Source organism: Microplitis mediator, chromosome 7 (assembly GCF_029852145.1).
Source record: "Microplitis mediator isolate UGA2020A chromosome 7, iyMicMedi2.1, whole genome shotgun sequence".
Taxonomy (NCBI): domain Eukaryota; kingdom Metazoa; phylum Arthropoda; class Insecta; order Hymenoptera; family Braconidae; genus Microplitis; species Microplitis mediator.
In genome coordinates, this window is record NC_079975.1 from 5,156,943 (window position 1) to 5,176,149 (window position 19,207).

A 19,207-nucleotide genomic window follows, 5' to 3' on the forward strand; every position below is an offset into this window, starting at 1 on the left:
CTTGAGTGTCTCATATGTCTTTCGATCATCTCTTGTCTTTCAGGTCTCTCTTAATAATAATTAAAAAAAAAACTAATTTATTCGTAAAATAAAACCTAATCCATTTAAAAAAAATTTTGAGAAAGTTAAAACAGTTAAATTAGAAACTTTGTTATATATAATTAATAATTATCATTAATTTTATTTCTATTAGCTAACATATATTTCATGAATTTCAAGTTTAGATACTGATATTATTGATAGAGAAATTGTTTGAGAAAACTAATGAAAGCTCAGCGGATGCAGAGCTATGGATATCTGGAGTATATATAGTAATATATATGAATAACTATAATTATTTCCATTACAAAATTTGTGATGGTAAATTTTAACCCAAGCACTGAGTTTCGAAAATATTTTTTCGTCGTGACTGTAACGTAATGGAAATTGTTATGATATACATTTTCATTTGTACAATTTACATTAATAAATTATTGAAGCTTACTACTAATGAAGCTAAAGACAATTTATACACAAATAAAAACCATTGGTTCTATTTCTACTGGGAAAGATGGCGCAATAAACTTTCAATAGCGAAAAATCAGCAGGTTTTATAGGTTATCTTGCTACTAACTGTCCACATGTTGCAACTTTCTTAGATTTTCAATGCACAAAAAAAATAAATCACTATTTTTATATCTTCCCAACATACATTTGAAAAACATTCTTACTAAAAATCACCGAAAAATCATTTGAAGATTTTTCATTCTGTATATGAAGCGCCAAGTTTTTTCTTACCATACACTTATTTTTTACTATTATATTTAGTCAGTAGTAATGATAAGTTTAATTTAGTCAATAATATTGATACTATTTATGATAAAAATATCACGTCTCGCTAAAAAAAAAAAAAAAATTTATTAGTATAAGTTAGTTTAGAGTATTTCCATTAAAAAAAATTTCTTCTATTTTGCTCTTCTCTAAGAAAAAATCAGCGGAATTTTATTTTCATACAACACTGTAATTTTGATTACCCCTTTTATGGAGAATAATAACTTTATAATGCCTTTTACTTTATATATTTTATCTTTATTTGACTCTAAAATATTAAAAATTAAAATATAGAAAAAAAATTTTAATAAATTAATTTAGTGATCTAATTTTCTAAACCGTTGATTATGAGTAACCATTAAATTAAATGTATACATATATATATATATATATATATATATATATATATATATATATATATATATATATTTATAGGATGAGTTAAAAGTAAAAAAAAAAAAAACTACATACATCTATCAGCGTATGAAAGATAATGATAGCAACTATCTGGTCAGATTGTTAAACTTCCGCCCTCAGTTGATTACAGCCTTACATACTTTACACCTATAATATATATATATATATATATATATATATATATATATATATATAATATAATGAATATTATGTGTATATGACTTTATGAGGCGGAAAAAAAGCCGTTTGCATTTAAATAAAATTAGTGTGACACCCGCATATAAATACCAGATTCATACGGACTAGTATAAATTCACTTGTCAGACTGATATATATATATATATATATACGGAAAATCATCAGCATATGACGTTGTACATTAATAAATATTTAGTAATCGAAAAAAAAAAAGTTAATAAATGATACAAAATAAATGAAGTAAAGCAAAACAAAGTATGTGAAAAAAAAAAAAATAACATGTAGATAGCATTGTATTGTTTCGCTATTCTTCACGTTAAAGAGTAGACGTCAATTGCTTTATAGCTTGCAGATAGCTTACCTAAACCTACGCAATATGTCTACCTTCGGAAAATAATATCACTTTTTTATTTATTACTTTATTTTTTAGAACAAACATTAAACTTGTAGACTTGAAAAAAAGGACATAAATAAATTAGAAAAAGAAATTTTTCTAACCTAAAATTTGTTTATGAAATTATTATTCTTGAATGGAGAAAAGGAATTTTACTCCATAGAGTAAAATGGAAAATCCTGAAATTTTATGAGAATTTTTTTTTTGGAGCTTTTGCTCTTAATTAATATTGATAATTCCTTCTTTGAATTTTTACTGAATAAATTTGTTTAAAAATATGTAAGACTACTCCATTATACCCGAAGTTGAAAATAAATTTTTTTCGATATGGCTGTTTGTCTCATTTTGATTAAATGTATAAACGAGTAGAAAGATAAAAGGTCTTCAAAATCGGAAAAATGCATAGTATGCCTATCCCCTATTTTGTTCGGCCCTCCCTTATATTGAAATCAAAGGGGGAGGAATGTTACAGTTTGAAATGACAAGTAATTTTGATTAATTCAACTTTTGTACTAAGATTAAGTAAAAGTTATTGAATACTTTTTGAATTATTGAAAGCTTTCCAAAAATTGTAGGTCAAAATTAAGATAATTTTTTTTGAAAAAACCATGATGCTTTCTGCTTAAAGAAGATCACAATGAAAGAGACTTTTTGAAATGGAAAGATTCTAAATAATTTATATTAATAAGATTTCTTTGCAGAATGAAAAATCCTAAATTATGTTCTCGGTGATTTTCAGTTATAATGTTTCTTCAAGTGTATATTAGGATCATAAAAAATAGTTTTTCATTTTTTGTGCATTGAAAATTTAAAAAAGTTGTGGATAGTGAATTAATAGCAACATAACCTATAAGATCCGCTGATACTTCGCTAATATTTAAAGTTTGTTGCGACATCTCTAAGTAGAAAAACAACTAATGGTTTTTCTTGATGAATCAATATTTTTAGTTTAATTAGGAATGAGTTTAATTACTTTATCAATTCGAATTACAAATAAAAATTCACAAGATTATAATCTCCATCACGTTACAGTCACGCCGAAAAAATATTTTTGAAACGTATTATAGCTTACATTAAAATTTCTGCAAAAAAATTTTTGGAGTGAACGCAGAGCGGATTGTTAATTTATGTACTCCCTCCGGAATGAAATTTACTCCGAAGGGGAGTTTCTTTTAATATTAATCCTTAATCACCCCAAATTCACTCCCGATTTTTTACAGTGTACCGTCATAAATTTTGTAATAAAAAAATCTTCACTCAGAACAATTATTTCTTTGTTTAACGCATCCCCTATTTACCCCACATGACATCTCTCATCTAGTTCCATTGTAAGTAACTCGCAATAAAGGTAAAAATCAGAGTGGGGGTAGCGGCAAAATGGCTGCCATTTGAACAAAATTTAAAATTCTTCAAAATCAACTTAAAAAAAACTTACCAATAATAAAACGTAATCACACAGTCGTCGACAGTTTAAAAACAAGCACTTAATTTTTTTACGTCAATTATACAACTCAATATAATCCATCAAATAAATCTCTCATTTAAAAATTTCAAATTAATTGCAAACAACAGTCACGTGCTCAATTAGTACGTATGTTAATAAATCAATCAATTAACCATGAATCAACTAAATTACAAAAATTAAAGTCAACACCTCACTTTCTCAAATAAATTATCCCACCTCTTAAATTAACAAACTACAATAATTACAGTTTATTATTTACTGTCACCAATCACCAATTTTTTTATCGTCAATTCATCTTCTCTACACTCAAGTTATTCAATCCACAAGTCCACAATCACAAAAAATTTCAAAAACACCCCAATTAATTTGTCAACTAATTAACTAATTATCAAAAAAATCAACTAACGTTAATTAAATTAGTCAACAATAAATTATCTATTGTTGTTAGAAAAGCGTCGAAGTAAATAACAAACAATTTTAGTGAAAATACAAAAGGACACGACGACTGACGTAGTGCAGTCGGTGACTGCGCTTCTCAGACTGCCCTGGACACTCACCTTTTACTGTAGTAGGATAGCTTGGCGGCAAAACAACACCGCAGAAGTGGGGTACAGTCTTAAGATATTCCTACATATATCTATATACATATACATTTATATATATACACATGCGGCAGAGAAGGTGGGAGCTGAGAATCCTTCAGCCTGAGTAAATTTTACAAACGGGCGTCTCTTAAACTCACATGGACGATTAAGAGGCGGGGCGATAATCCGCCCACTTTTCTGATATCTTTTTATGAGTATATTACATATATAGATGTATATATATATATGTATGAATAAATAGTATGAGCTTAAGTCACGCCTCTCAATAATTTTAAATAAAATCACTTAAAGATCCCATAAGCACGTAAACCCTTTTTGCGACTGCTCGGGTAATGTCTGACGAGAGATTTTACTAAATGATAAAAACATCAAGCATTGTAAAAAATATATATAAATATGGTAAAAATATACGTGTGTAATTATAATTAATCTTTAATTCTTTGTTAAAATTTTTGCTTTTGAAATTTTGGTTTTTTTTTAATCGAAGTTTTATTAGTAAATTATTTTAGTTATTTATTGGGGGGTTTAAAATTGACTTCAATAACTCGATATTGTATGTACGTATGTATGTATGAATTTATTTATGGTGAAGTATATAAATAGTGCAACATGTATGACTTATGTATTTGATAAATAATTAGAGTAAATTTCCATATATGCAAAATTGTTGAGAGCGGCGAGTTTGTAAAATTGTCCATGGTATCGGTAATCAAGAAAATTATACACGCAATTAATCTAAACTCGTTAATTACTCGCTGATATTTCACCCGTTTTTTCGTCTCAAATTTTTTTTGATCCTCAAGTACGGCGATAATGATTATCTGATATGCTTTTTATAGAAACTGTTTTATTTAGGTGGTATTATAATTTTATATCGCGGGTGTGTTGAAGAAACATTGGAATTGTAATATGGTATAGATATTTCTGTTTGTTTCTTTCTGGAATTTGAAATAGTGAAAACAGTGACTATTTACTATTTACTAGTGAGAAAGTATGTCACTGATTCAAGTAGTGGTATACTTTTCACTAGCAATAAGTGAATTTTCACTATACCAAATAGTCGTTTTAACTATAATTCGTTTTTAAAGAGTTGTTTTTGTAATTGGGGGTTAGAAATCTCAAATTCGTATGGAATAATCACATTTGACACGGAAAAATTATTCTTGTTTGAAAGACTATGGTGTCATAGTAAAGCCTGACCATGTTGGCCACCTAACGGAAGTTGAAATAAACATAAATTAAAAATGACTATGGCATAGTCGAATCGAGAATGGTTACAGTAATTTGGGAAATAATGCTTGTCAATTTTACTGTGGCAATAGTAATTTTCACATGTGTTTATTTAAATTTCTGCAAGTGGCCAACAAGGCCCGGCTTTACTATGACACTATAACATTTCAAACGAGAACAATTTTCCCATGTACACGGAGAAAAATGTTGGCTCAAAACCTACCAATTGCACTACTCATGATGCGAATTTTTATTATGCTGTCGACCAAACTTGAAACAGAAATTGGAGCATCCAAAAATTTATTATGCTCTTATGAAAAATTATTATGCTCCATCACAATTTTTGTAACGTATGGAAGTAATTGTTATTAAATCTTATCGATAAGTTTCTCGCGCGTAGTAATTATTGTGATACAACATAATAATGTTTCGTATGAGCATAATAATTTTTTGGATACTTCCCTTCTTGTTTCAAGTTTAGTCGACAGCATAATAAAAATTCGCATCATGAGTCGTGCAATTGGTAGGTTTTGAGCCAACATTTTTCTCCGTGTATGTTTTGGAAAATTTTTAAATGTTCTAGACAGCAATGTGATGTCATAATAAATTCTTAATGAGTTCATAAAGTCTTTGGAAAATTTTAACACAATGAATGCGCCAGCCTATGATCATAGTAAAAATTCCTTAAAAAACTCATATTTCTGATTTCTTATCAATTTCTTCCTGGAAAATTCTTGACTTTTTCTTCTGTCCTTCATGAAAAAGACTTCTTGAAATGAAGATCTTTTTTTTCTGACTTGATAAAAAAAACTTCTTAAAAAGCTCTTATATTCCTCATATATTTCATGAATCAGCAGTAGACTTTTTAAAAAGTCGCCATCTTTATATTGTTAGCATGCCGATGCTGAGGCTGGTATTCGGTAGAAAGCAAAAACAAATATGTCGGCATTGTAATAAACCATCTGTTTGGACTTAGGACAATATTGTAATTAAACGGAAAAAAATTGTGGGACTATAAAACATAAGAAAATCGATTTCTGCTATTTACCGCCATATAAGATAGCGCTCTTTAATACACCGTAAATCAAATTGTTTTATGAGTCAATTTACAACATTTATATGTTTTACTTGCACTTAAATACATTGTAGTCACATTTGAAATACTTATGTGCTTGGAAAGTGAGTTTAGAGCCAAAACTACACTACGAATCAGTTCTATCGCCTATGCGTTGCAAAAATAGAAGAATATATAGATAAGTACGGGAAGTTTTGTTAAAGCCTGTATCAACAGAGTCGTTACATAAAAACAAACTGTTCATATATATATATTTATATATATATGCAGCATAATGAGTTATAGTTTAGTCACTTTTTTAATATTCCATTAAAAAATTTTGTCCATTAGTTTTTCCATACAACTTTATAATTTCCATGTAAAATAATTCAAAGTTTGATAAGAATTTTCCTCAAATCTGGGAGGCTATAGTCTACTAACATTTTGGAAAATAATTACTACGAAAATAGTGTGAACTTAAATGTATTTATCTGATAAAACTCAGTATATAATATGTTTTCCCGCACAAAAAAATATGTAAATGACAAATATGTCCCATATAGCAGATACATTGATGCGTATATATGTCACATATATATTTTGTTGTATGGGTTGTTTTGTGCATGGCAAAAATTTATATATTTATGATGTCTGTGTACCAAACTTTCTAGACATTTTTTATTGAAAAATTCTCTAAGTGTGAAAATTTGGTTTTTTCGACAGCTGACCCCCTTCCCCTCCAGTCTTTGGAAATCGTGTTGTTTCTTTCCTTGCTACACAATATATTATCATTTTTTCAAAAATAATACAAATAAGGGTTTTAAATGTACGGTAGCCTTCTTAATAACTAATTTTGAATTATCCAAATACTTTTCATTATAACTAACCCTCTCCTAATCCTAAAGAAGTTGGAGTTGTTATTAATAGAAATCTTACCAGCTATTACACATAAAAAAATCGGGAGTAAATTTGTAGTGATGAAGAATTTCATTTAAATCCGAATTCACTCCGCTACTTATTTATCCAGCGGAAAGGTTTCGAAGTGATCTGGATTTTATTTAAATTGCAACTCAGATCTGGAGTTTCTACTAAAGATAAACTCCCTTTTTGGAGTCAATTTCACTCCAAGGGAATTAAACAAATACAGTCATCTACTCCACATTTACTCCAGATTTAATCTGCGTACACGTCAAAAATTTTTTACAGTAATTTTTTATTTTCACTGAACCCGTTTTTAATCTCACATTTAAAAAAACAAGAAAAATCATTAATTCTTTTTATAAAAATTTTTTATTTCGTAATTTTCTAAATTATTCAGCATTAACCATATTTCGTTTCCGACCGCCATCTAGTCTGCTAGTGTCCTTATAAATTGAACATTATAATTCCCAACTTAAAAGCTTTTGATCATAAAATAATTAAATAATAATTTATAAAAAAAAGTAAACTAATTTCTACAGGAGTAAAATTAAAGTTTTCCGTTCCTACAACTCCATACTTTAAACTATTATTTATATCACTGTCATTATAAATAAATATAAACTAATGATTGAGTAAAAAAAAGGAAATAAATAAAAAATAATAATAATTAATTCACACCCAAGCTATAAAAGTCATTTGGTACGAATGTCTCGATTCCATTTCCCTAATGGTCTTGTCGTCGTTGTCGTCCTCTGCCAGAGTTCCGACAAATGTTTTTCTTTCTTTATTTCTCTTTTTCTCTTTCAAAAGCCATTTAAAAACCGGAAAAAAATTAGAAACTTTTAGAAATATATAAAAATTTTCAGTTGAACGACATCCGTTTATAACATATCCATGTTTTTAACTAAGTATCTCGATAAGAAAGTTTTATTTATAATAAGTAAAATGTATATACATTTTATATACTATATAAAATACAATAATAATAATAGCCCATGGTTATTGGTGCCATTAAATAGCTAATGGGTTTTAGTGTGTTATATATCATCGTGTTGATCGACGAGTTTGTCACTAAAGTTAACGTCATCTGCGAAAAAAGGAGAAAAATAAAATATATATAATTCTTTATTTTTTCAAAGCCAGGAATTTTATGTGACCCCACAAACTCCGGAAACGGCGAATAGCGGCTAGAGTCTAGACATTAGACAATCCAGGTAAAATTGTACCCATTAGAGATAAATATCTATAAGTTTTTTTTTACATTTAAGGGTAAGTATTTTCTAGTTTATGTCTTTTTACTTTTTTTTTTTTTGTTTTAACTGGCCATTGGCGACTTTTCTTTGTTTTAGTAAACCAGAACCATAAATCCCATTGAAAAATAACTACAAAAAAAATATATAGAAGGAAAAATACGAAGTAAAAAAAAATTGTTGGAATGTGAAGGATTTCACTTTTATTTACGATGGTACCAAGATTTTTTTTTACTCTTGATTTATTTTAATTTATCTAGTTGTTTTTTTTTTCATAAATAAATAGATTATTTTCAAGAAAGTTGTGACCGGACTTCAAATTTGTCACACGGAAAAAAAATGGTAGAAAAACTGTACCACCGGATATAAATTTTGTATCAGAACTGGATCCAAATAATTTGATACGCGGAAAAAAACAGAATATTAAAAAGTAATAAATAATAGTAAAAAGTGGAATTTGTTATCAATAATTAGTACTATTATGTACTTAATGCAAAGTAGTTTACTAATTTTTGTAGATTCCTAAAAACTACTATCAATTATTTCAAAACTTATTAGTGAAAATTAATTAATTTATGGCATACATCTATCAAAAAGTAATGATTGGTGATATTAAGAATTGCTATCTTAGATACTGATTTTTCCAGCCAAAAATTACAAAAGTTACTAACTTTTATTTTATAAATTCGATATCACTGATCAATTATTAGCTTAAAATATCATTTATTCATCATTATAAATTAATTTACAATGTACATAAATCGAACAAGTGGTAAATAATAAAATGAAAAATTAGTATACTAGAGACTGATTTTTTGCTCATAAAAATACCGAAAACTTTTAACTCTTATTTTATAAATTCTATCCTATTGACTAATAATTAATATAAAATGTCATTTATTCGTTATTATAAATTAATTTCTTATATACATAAATCGAATAAGTGGTAAATTTTTTAAATTTTTCTATGTTTTTTTGAATAGTAATAAATAACTGTAGATACCAATTTATCGATTCTTTTTCATATTAATTTTAATATACGAAATTACAAATTTTGCTGTTTTATGTGTATCAAATTTTAATATAAATAATAGCCATTTTGTAATATATAATAATCCTGGTTTGATATTAGTATACAAATATACTAATTTTAAGTCAAAAATAAACTACAAACTATTAAAATTTTCAGCATCATATTTTTCCGTGTACTATAACCCTGATTAAAGAAAATGATTTACTCAATGATGAATATATATCTATATATAGTATTCAAATTGAATTGTTTTGAATCATTTCTTTAATTGGGACATTGGTACCATTTTCTGATATGAGTCCTATATCTAATGTATTTTAAATGACGTTTTACATATAGTATGTTTTATATAGCTTAGAATACGTAAATACAGGCATACATTAATACGACTATAACCTCTACAAATCTGTAATTTGGTTCTTGTTGTAACGTAATATAAAATATAATTGAAAGGTATTTTATTTTAGTTGCTTGTTAAATTTCGAAAATTTATTTTTTCAATACTTTTTTCAAAATAAATAAATTCAAAAAGGAAAATGATCGTAAAAATAAAAAGTCGAATACAACTTAACCATCACTGGTTACAATGGACGGTTCATTTGCGCATGCGCGAAAATTAATACAAAGTTTGTATCACTGGTTCGAAATTTGTACCAAAAATGTGATACTGTTTCAATATCAGTGATATTGTTCTAGTATCACTATTTTTTCCGTGCAGTCGTTAGATCAAAAAGATCGCAAGGGTGAAAGTGGTGCAAAATGAGACACCTAGCTATTGTTACTAAAAATTTTAAATTGGCCAGACAAACAAAGACGAAGATACAGACACCAGACTATGAATAACATTAGAGAATTAGTAGAAAAAAGACGACAATTCCTAAGAACCGATAAACGTTTTCAAAGTAAAAAGCAATTCCCGGTCCTGGTCATGACAGAATCCCAAACCCTTGTGCGTGATGTCTCAGAAAAAAAGAATCTCAAGGTCTTAAGTGTTATATCTAGTATAGTGTAATGGAGCTGTCTGGTTAAAAAGGTTTTTTTTATTTTTTTAAGAGTTTCGTTTACTATCCGAACACGATCTAGACTACCGAAGTAATCTCGAGGAAACAATCTCTACTCTTGACTTCCTTTATAAATACTCACCAAAAAACACTCATCACAGAAAAGTCTAGGGATAGAAATAGTAATCATATTATTTTGTTTTCGAAATTAATAACACAAGAGAGTCAAAGGATTCCGATTGATTTCAAACATTTCGAACCTGCTTTGAAAAATAAATTGTTTTTTTTTTTTTTTTTCATTAAAAATATTAATAATTCATTACAATTACAGATTTTTTGAATATAAGTTAAATGAAAATATATATAGACACCGAAAGAAAAAATAACTTTTAGAAATATTTTATTTTCTCCGTGGAAAAATTTCATGATTTCATTCAAAATAATTTTCTTACGTAAAGGTTCTGGAATTTTTTTTTTTTTGAATAGAATAAATAAGTTTCGATTTCCTTCCCAGGTAGAAAATTGTCTTAGTCGGACAAGTTTGAAACTTCAAAATAGCTTTATTTTAGCTTAACATCTAAGTCTTGTTTTGTAAGCTTTATTCTAGATTGTTATTAGGATGAATTCTATGACAAGTCTTTAGAGTGTAACTAACCTTCAAATATACCTTGCTGTTAGCTCTTTTTCCACGCGTATGATAAGATTTGTTCTAAGCTTGGATTCTAAACTTAAAACTACCTTATCTGCTAACATTACTCCAAGCGTACATCGAAAACTGAAGTTTGAGGTTAATTAGGAGTTTGTGTTATTGTTTATAAGTGATAAATAAGTTCAATTTTATTTGCAACATATATAAAGAAAAATATTTACTAAGCAAGTAAGTTTTGATTTTTTTTTAATTTATTGAATCACAAGTTTTTAATGCTCATTATAAAAAAATTTGAATTTTTTAAAACGTCCTTACTCTCTTAAGTTAAATCAGTAAAAATGTTACTGATTTTTTCAGTAGTTACAAAATTTACTGAAAGATCAGTAGCTTTGAATAAATTTACTGACTAATCAGTGAATTTAGCTTCACGGCAGTAAAGAGTGCCATCTACTTGGAAGCTTGTTTGTTAGACAGAGGTTGACTGCAAGTTATAATCAAAGTTTATTATTTATATTGCACTATTATTAGGGTAAGTTTAAAATATTTCAACAAACAAAAGTTAATTTATAATTTATATACTAATAAAACTTATTTATTTTTCTCTATTGAATGTGACTAGAATAATTCTGAAATGTCTTTGTAGTTGATTTATATATCTAAGGTAATGCATAACCTCAAATCGTCTAATTAATTATTTTATGTTTTTAAATAAATATTATTATTATTTTCAGATAAATGTTTACATGGTGTCATCAAAACCACTAGGGAAAATATATATAACACTACACATTTAATGCCCAATATCTGATGTTTGTGTACAAAAAAAAAAATAATAAAAAATTTTTCTTTGTAAACATGTTTTCATACTTAAATTACCAAATCTATTCTAGCTAAGAATAAGATATATTTTTAACCTTATAGTAAGCTAAATTGTCACTGTTTATGCAAGCTAAAACTGCAAGCTTTATGTTAGCGATCCAAAGCGTTACCAACTAACCTTGTGTTAACCATAGTTTGTTGGCTAATTTTAGGCTAAAACTGATAAAATTAGCTTAATACAAGCTAATTCCATTGATGACTTTCTACCTGGGTTCTGTCAAAAAATTATTTTTCAACTTCGATATGGAATTTTTAGTGTAAAATTTTTTATTGATTTACTTCTTAAGAAAATATTGTGATTACAAAAATTAAATTTAATTAATTAATTTTTTTTTTTGTATTTCATTGTACCCCGTATACTTTTATATTTTTATAAAATTTCATAAAAAATTTTTCTACTAGTCATATTATGTTTTCATTTAGCGTTATAAAAGTCATATATCATAAAATATTATCACAATAGGAGCTGATAATTTTTTGTTTTTTTGATTTTGTAATCTTCGATGTAATTATAAGTATAAAGTAGTTATCAGAGGCATTATCAGCAGTAAAAACAAAATCACCACCAGTAATACGACAAGAGTCATTAGAGACAGTAACAAAAGATCTTTATAAGTATACTATCAGCTATAAAAAATGTTATTATTCATTACTATCATTCAACTTTTAATTGTAATGGAAATACGAACAAAAGAATTACAAAATAATACTTGTCTCACTCCTGGCCTTCATGTATGTATGAAGTATAATTCATTTATTAATATTCAAAATTATTAGTTAATATTTTAGACGGATTAGGGGGAATAGAATTTGATTATTTAATCTGGTGATAACCCGAGTCAAAAAACAAGTTTTAGTTTAGTCTTCAAAAGCCTCAATTCCTTTGATATTTTACTCTCTAAACATGAATAAGTGAAATAAATGAAGATTCACTAATTCTGAGTGCCAACCGAGCCACTTTTTGAAATTAGTGGTTCGGTTTGCACTTGAAATTAGTGAATATTGGGATATTTTCACTAATTCATGTTTAGAGAGTATTTACCGCTCAGAAAGTAACTCTACTTTAATACTAAAAATCCTCAATGAGAACGATGAGGTCCAAATGCGAATAATTTATCGATTATAAATAATAAACTAAGACCTCAAAATCTTCAACGAATGAAAATTTATAGTTCGGACTTTGAAAAATTTCAGATAGAAAAGGGAGGGGAGCGAATACGTCGAATGAGACTTTTGAGCTTCAAATGTGGATAAAATAATTCCTGTTTGTTTTGAATATTTTGAGGCTCTAATCCAGATTATGTTATTCCAGTTTAGTCCTCAAAGTGGTAAAATGGGTCGTAACTACTATTTTGAGGACTAAACTAGGATAACTTTCTATAATGTTGTCACTCTCTACACGGCAAGATTGGAACCCAAGTGGTTACTGTTCTGCACCGTACTGAGTCGGGTGCAGAACAGTAACCACTCGGGTTCCAATCTTTCCGTGTAAACTTGAAATAGTTAAATTTTCACTGTTTTTCCCAGTGATCAACTAATTCACTGGAAAAAAGTGAATTTTACCTATAAATAGTGAAAATTTTACTTTTTACACAGTAGATTTAAAACATATTACTTTTTAAAATCACTGGGTAAATGAGTGTATATGCACTAATTCCAAGTGGCCGACTTTTAGCTGTGGCAAATAGTGAATACACACTGTGAATTAGTGATAATTCACTATTTCAGGTTTGGAGAGCAATCTTCAAATTCTAAATTAATCCTCAAAAACCTCATTGAGAACTTTGAGACTTAAATCTGAATGTGTTTGTTGACTCGTGTTGGAGTATAACAACGATTCATACAGCATCGATGTGTACAGAGTTACCTGAAATATGGTAACTCGGTCAGTTTTACGACCTTTTTGTACGCTCAGTACATGGTTCTTACCAAAAGAAAGGGACTACAGATAGTGCCCTTCCTCTCTAAACATAAATAAGTGAAAATAAGTGAATATTCACTACTTTCAAGTGCAAATTGAACCACTAATTTCAAAAAGTGGTTCGGTTGGCACTCAGAATTAGTGAATATTTACTAATTTCACTTATTCATGTTTAGAGAGTCTGATATTCGTGCTGACCACTTGTGCGGATCATTGTTAACTAGCATACTTGTAATTTATGTCTTTTTGTCTCAATTATTTCAATAAAGCATTCGTATTATTGTTTGACTTTAAATATACTTACATAAATTACTCTCTAAACATGAATAAGTAAAATAAGTGAATTTTCACTAATTCCAAGTGCAAATCGAACCACTAATTTCAAAAAGTGATTTGGTTGGCACTCAGAATTAGTGAATATTTACTAATTTCACTTATTCATGTTTAGAGAGTCTGACATTCGCGCTGACCACTTGTGCGGATCATTGTTAATTAGCATACTTGTAATTTATGTCTTTTTGTCTCAATTATTTCAATAAAGCATTCGTGCCATTCTTTGACTTTAAATATCCTTACATAAATTACTCTCTAAACATGAATTAGTAAAATAAGTGAATATTCACTAATTCAGAGTGCAAATCTAACCACTTTTTAGAATTAGTGGTTCGATTAGCACTTTGCATTAGTGAATATTCACTTATTTTCACTAATTCGTGTTTAGAAAGTAAACTCAATCATCTTTATATTATTGGATTTCTCCTTCCAAATATCCTGATTCTAACAACTCGGGATAATTAAATTTGCGACGGTGATAATCAGTGTTTAAAATAAATTTGTTAAATTAAAGATTTGTAAATTACAGGAAAATATCAATTTGTCAGTGTAATTATAATACTGAAGTATCGGCGTCATTTCCTGGTTATACTTTCTAGATTTATTTTTATTATATCATTAAAGTTTAATGTGATGATTATTTTCATCCGCCTGACAAACTGTATGATTTTTATAATTTTAAAAATAGTCAAGAAATAAACATACGCTTAAATATATTAATTACTTTCGGAAAACAGCAGCCATTTTCGAAGTTGAAATAATCCCCCGGGTTTTCATAGAGAATAATTACACAAATTATGAGACCAGAGTAAAACCAGAAACTGTTTTAGAGAAAAATAAATTTACTGATATAAAAATATTATCTCACCATAAAGATGGGTAATATATAAGCCTGTTAGGATAAACATATATTTTTATATTCACAGTGCACGGAAAATGATAATTGCTGTTCTAACTCATGTCTGAGTCAAATGGGAACTGAATATCATTATTGTGAGCCGGAAAATATCACTTCCACTACTGCTGTGACTACGACAAAAAAAAGAAATATCCTTAGATGCTTTAAAAACAAAAAATCGGTAAACAAATTTCTTAAAAATATACCTTGTATATGGAGTAGGTAAACGATGATTCCTGCAAATATTGGAGAGGATCAGGCAAATCTTGAGACACGTAAAAAAAATTCATTTTTTTGTCCTGATTACTCTGAATTTATTACTTTTCACTAAAATTTGAAGAGAATAAAGGCCATTTTTAGTTGTCATTACTGAAATTTTTCCGGCGCAGGAGGCGGGTAGAGAAAAATGGGCTCCCCTACATACACTGTTAAAAATTTCGGTGTAAAAATCGACCCGGAGAACTTTTACACGGCTGCCCATACGAAAAAAATATATATCCGGATATATATTTTTTCCGTATGGGTGGGTAGTGTGAAATACCGGTGTAAAATTCTCTCGGTGTAAATTTTCCATCCATATAACAATTGATCATTGAATATTTTTAGTTACTTCCTAATCCTTAATTAATAAGTACATTAATATTATTTATATATTAAATAGTTTTTTGAACATTTCAATACATTTATTTCAAAAATTTTTATGGCTTAATCTTAATTATATATATTATTGTAAGTCATTATAAACATTATTAAAAGTAATTATATAATTATTATAAGTGGTTATATATCATTGTTACTATACAATAATTACATATTTACACGTAATAAACGGGCCTTTACCGCTAATGTTTGTGTGGCCTTCATAAGGTTCTTAATAATTTATTGTCAACAAATTTATAATGACAATAGAATCGATATCTTCTGGATTAATTAAATAAGCATTAAAATGATCATAAAAATTAATAGTCTTACAAAAAAACAAAAAGCGCAACTAATCCAAGTAATGGCGCAATATTCAAATGATTGAATTCAATTTCTTAAGGCAAAATTATCATGAGTTATATATTTACACGGTCGACGGTGTAACAATTTTAAATTTCCCCCGCCTAAAATTAGCACTGAATTTGGTGTAATTTTTACACCAAGAAATTTACACTACACCGGGTCCAAAAATTTTTTTACAGTGTATGTGTGATTTTTTTTATATAGCCCCCGAATAAAGTCCCATTATGCCCTCCCCCTCTCCCCGGACTTAGTTGAAGATCTATTTATTTTCAATACTAAATATTAATAATAATAATTGATATTTTCAATGTCAATAATCCATCAGTTAGAGCTTTACTTGTCTTTTTTTCATAAACTTAATTTATACTACTACATAATTATTTTATTTACTACAGTGTGATTCCAACGTTGATTGCTGTTCTAAAAAATGTATTTCTATCGACAGTTTTTTCAGTAATAAAATTTGTGTAGAGTCAAATTGGTGCATCAAACCTGGACATTATGTTAGTGTTGAAAAAAAATGTTTTGTTCTCCTAAATAATTAATAATAGTTAAATTTATCATTTTTATTTATAGTGTACAGCAGACAGTGATTGCTGTTCCAATGAATGTTACAATATAGTGGGAACTCCACTTCATTACTGCAACAATAAGCAAAGAGATTTATTTTAAACAAATAATTAATTTGTTCAATCAAAAATTTATTCATTTCTTTAATCTTAATTGTGCGGCCAACATCGTACAGCGTTACTATATATAATATATATATATCATATTATGATATGAGTATTTCGGTCATTAACGATTTCTCCATGGGTTTACTTATAAACTATATTTTGAATTTTGGAAAAAATAAATAATTTTAATAAATATTCTAATTTATTTTATTATTCATTTCTCATTAAAAATATTAGGATTATACAAAAAATCACATATATATGTATAGGAGAGGAGGGGGGGGGGCGATACAGGGTACTTAATAAGGGAATGCTAAATTTTCGAGGACTCGAATACGTTAAGTCTTTTTTGTTTAATGACATTCAAAATAAATAGAAACAATTTTCAGTATTGCGGCAATATATATATATATATATATATATATATATATATTGATGACGTAAATTTTTGTTGTAATTGTGATTTATTGTTGGAAGTCCAATATATAATAATCTCCTGTCCTAAATAAAACGATTAAATTTATTTTTATTAAGTTTGATATTACCTACTTTAACAATAAAAACTAAATATAACCGTTTTAGAGATATATGTGCTTTATTAAGTTAATCAACTTTATTAACAGTAGTACTGATGAATTAGAAACAGTGGCAACAAAGGTCAAAATATTATTTCATAAAATATGGTATCATTATATTTTTGGGTCGTTAAACTATCAATTGTGATTGGAATACAAGCAACAGTACTGAAACCTGATCTCTTACCTGTTGGCAGTCGCGTATGTATAAATTATTAGAAAATTACCAATATTATTACTAAAATAATTCGGAAAATTTATTATATTAATTTAATATTAACTGAGGGTGATTTCGACATAAATACTTTTTAAATTTTAATCAAGTATTTCAAAACGGCCAGATATTTATTTAAAAGTCTATTAAATATAACATTTCAGTGTTCATTTAACAGTGACTGCTATACTGGTAAGTGCAGTCTAACTATTGACAAGTCTTTCAAAAGTTGCATTTCAAAAACTCAAAATCCACCAAATAGACAAAAGGCGTCTTCGATTAGAAAACCAGATCCAACATATTGTATTTTAACGGACCACTATGTACGTAAAAAAATTAGTATACCCGTACGAAAAAAGTATATATCCGGAATATATAGGGCAAAATTGAATATATGCGGCATGTATTCAGATTTGCCCGAATATATACGGATATATACTTTTTCAGTGCGGGATAATAATTACACAGCACGAAAAGGGACAAATTCATTCATTAAATACTCAAATTTTTAATAATAAATGATATATTTTTATTAAACACAGTGTACGTCAAACGATGATTGCTGTTCTAAGGTGTGTAAGCACATAGCATTTTCTAAATTGAATTATTGTCAGACACAAGGTAACGATCTTCCGTTCAATAATAGTTATGGGTTGGCTACCTCTAAACCAACTTGTTTATCGAATGGCGAAAACGTATGTAAATACTCTTGGGTTTATAACTAACATTATAATAAATACTTCAAACCGCTCGTTCTACTTAAAATAATTCAAATTATAATTTTCTGACACTAAAAAAAAAGTTTAATTCACTATTTAAACTTTAATTAGTAGAATTCCACTAATTTACCCCTTTGAAAAAAAATAAAAATAGGTCTGGTCAGCCATTAAATTTGGACATTATACGTATTTATGTTCAAAGTAGGGGAGATCGGGTACGGTTGTCTCACGGGTTGGTTGTCACATTGGTCATTTGTAACGATCGGTTCATCGATCCACGTCGAAGAATCGCGGAGACATCACTCTCTCTAAGCATAAATAAGTCAAATAAGTGAATATTCACTAATTCAGAGTGCCAATCGAACCACTTTTTGGAATTAGTGGTTCGATTTGCACTTGGAATTAGTGAATATATTCACTTATTTTCACTAATTCATGTTTAGAGAGCTTGTCTTGCGACGCCGATCAATGTTTGTATTTCGTTCGATGTTGTTTGTTATTACCGCTGTGACAATCAATTCCGTGAGACTATACCCGGTCTCCTCTATTCCTTCAAAAAAGTTCAACGGATAGAACTTTTAGATTTGAGACAGATGACCCATACGAAAAAAATATATATCCGGATGTATATTTTTTCCGTATGGGGAGGATTTTGAGTTGAACTTTCAAGATCGTAATAGTAAATAATATAGTTGATTTGGAACTTTATGAGGGCGAATTTTAAGTCAAATGAGAACGTTTTTACAAAATTATGAAAACATATATTTCGACGTTCTAATTAGCAAATTGTCTTACTCCATTTCAGAAAATCCTCCATTTATGCGAAAAATAGTAATTTAAAAATTTTTTTTTCATCTAAAAATCAATTTCATATCTAGTACAGATGTAATATTTTTGTCTAGGTTACTCAAATAACATTTTTTCTTACTATTACTATCTGAAAATTGCACTGAATCACC

At 27.9% G+C, this 19,207-nt stretch overlaps 2 protein-coding genes across 4 annotated transcripts in view; one reads left to right on the top strand and one right to left on the bottom strand.

Moving 5' to 3' along the window:
• LOC130671614 (GATA-binding factor A-like) overlaps nt 1–3,849 on the bottom strand; it is a 43,408-nt gene extending 39,559 nt beyond the window's left edge. For 2 of the 3 annotated variants that reach the window (XM_057475620.1, XM_057475617.1), the window contains exon 1: nt 3,255–3,849. The gene's annotated coding sequence lies outside the window, so the exon portion shown is untranslated. Of the gene's footprint in view, nt 1–1,281; nt 1,375–3,254 lie in introns of all 3 variants that reach the window. The other variant, XM_057475618.1, reaches the window with a different exon arrangement.
• Nucleotides 3,850–12,499: 8,650 nt separating this feature from the next.
• Nucleotides 12,500–16,874, top strand: LOC130671739 (uncharacterized). The gene is made up of 4 exons (XM_057475800.1): nt 12,500–12,638; nt 15,087–15,239; nt 16,459–16,566; nt 16,640–16,874. Exons 1-4 carry the CDS (start codon nt 12,543–12,545, stop codon nt 16,733–16,735), a joined length of 453 nt encoding a protein of 150 aa, XP_057331783.1. The 5' UTR covers nt 12,500–12,542; the 3' UTR covers nt 16,736–16,874.
• The last annotated feature ends 2,333 nt before the right edge of the window (nt 16,875–19,207 follow it).

Excerpts from the sequence above, each read along its gene's own strand:
- LOC130671739 (XM_057475800.1), top strand. The coding sequence starts at position 12,543 with ATGTTATTATTCATTACTATCATTCAACTTTTAATTGTAATGGAAATA. Across the intron at positions 12,639-15,086 it reads GTCTCACTCCTGGCCTTCAT|TGCACGGAAAATGATAATTG; the intron begins GTATGTATGAAG and ends TTATATTCACAG. Across the intron at positions 16,567-16,639 it reads GCATCAAACCTGGACATTAT|TGTACAGCAGACAGTGATTG; the intron begins GTTAGTGTTGAA and ends TTTTATTTATAG.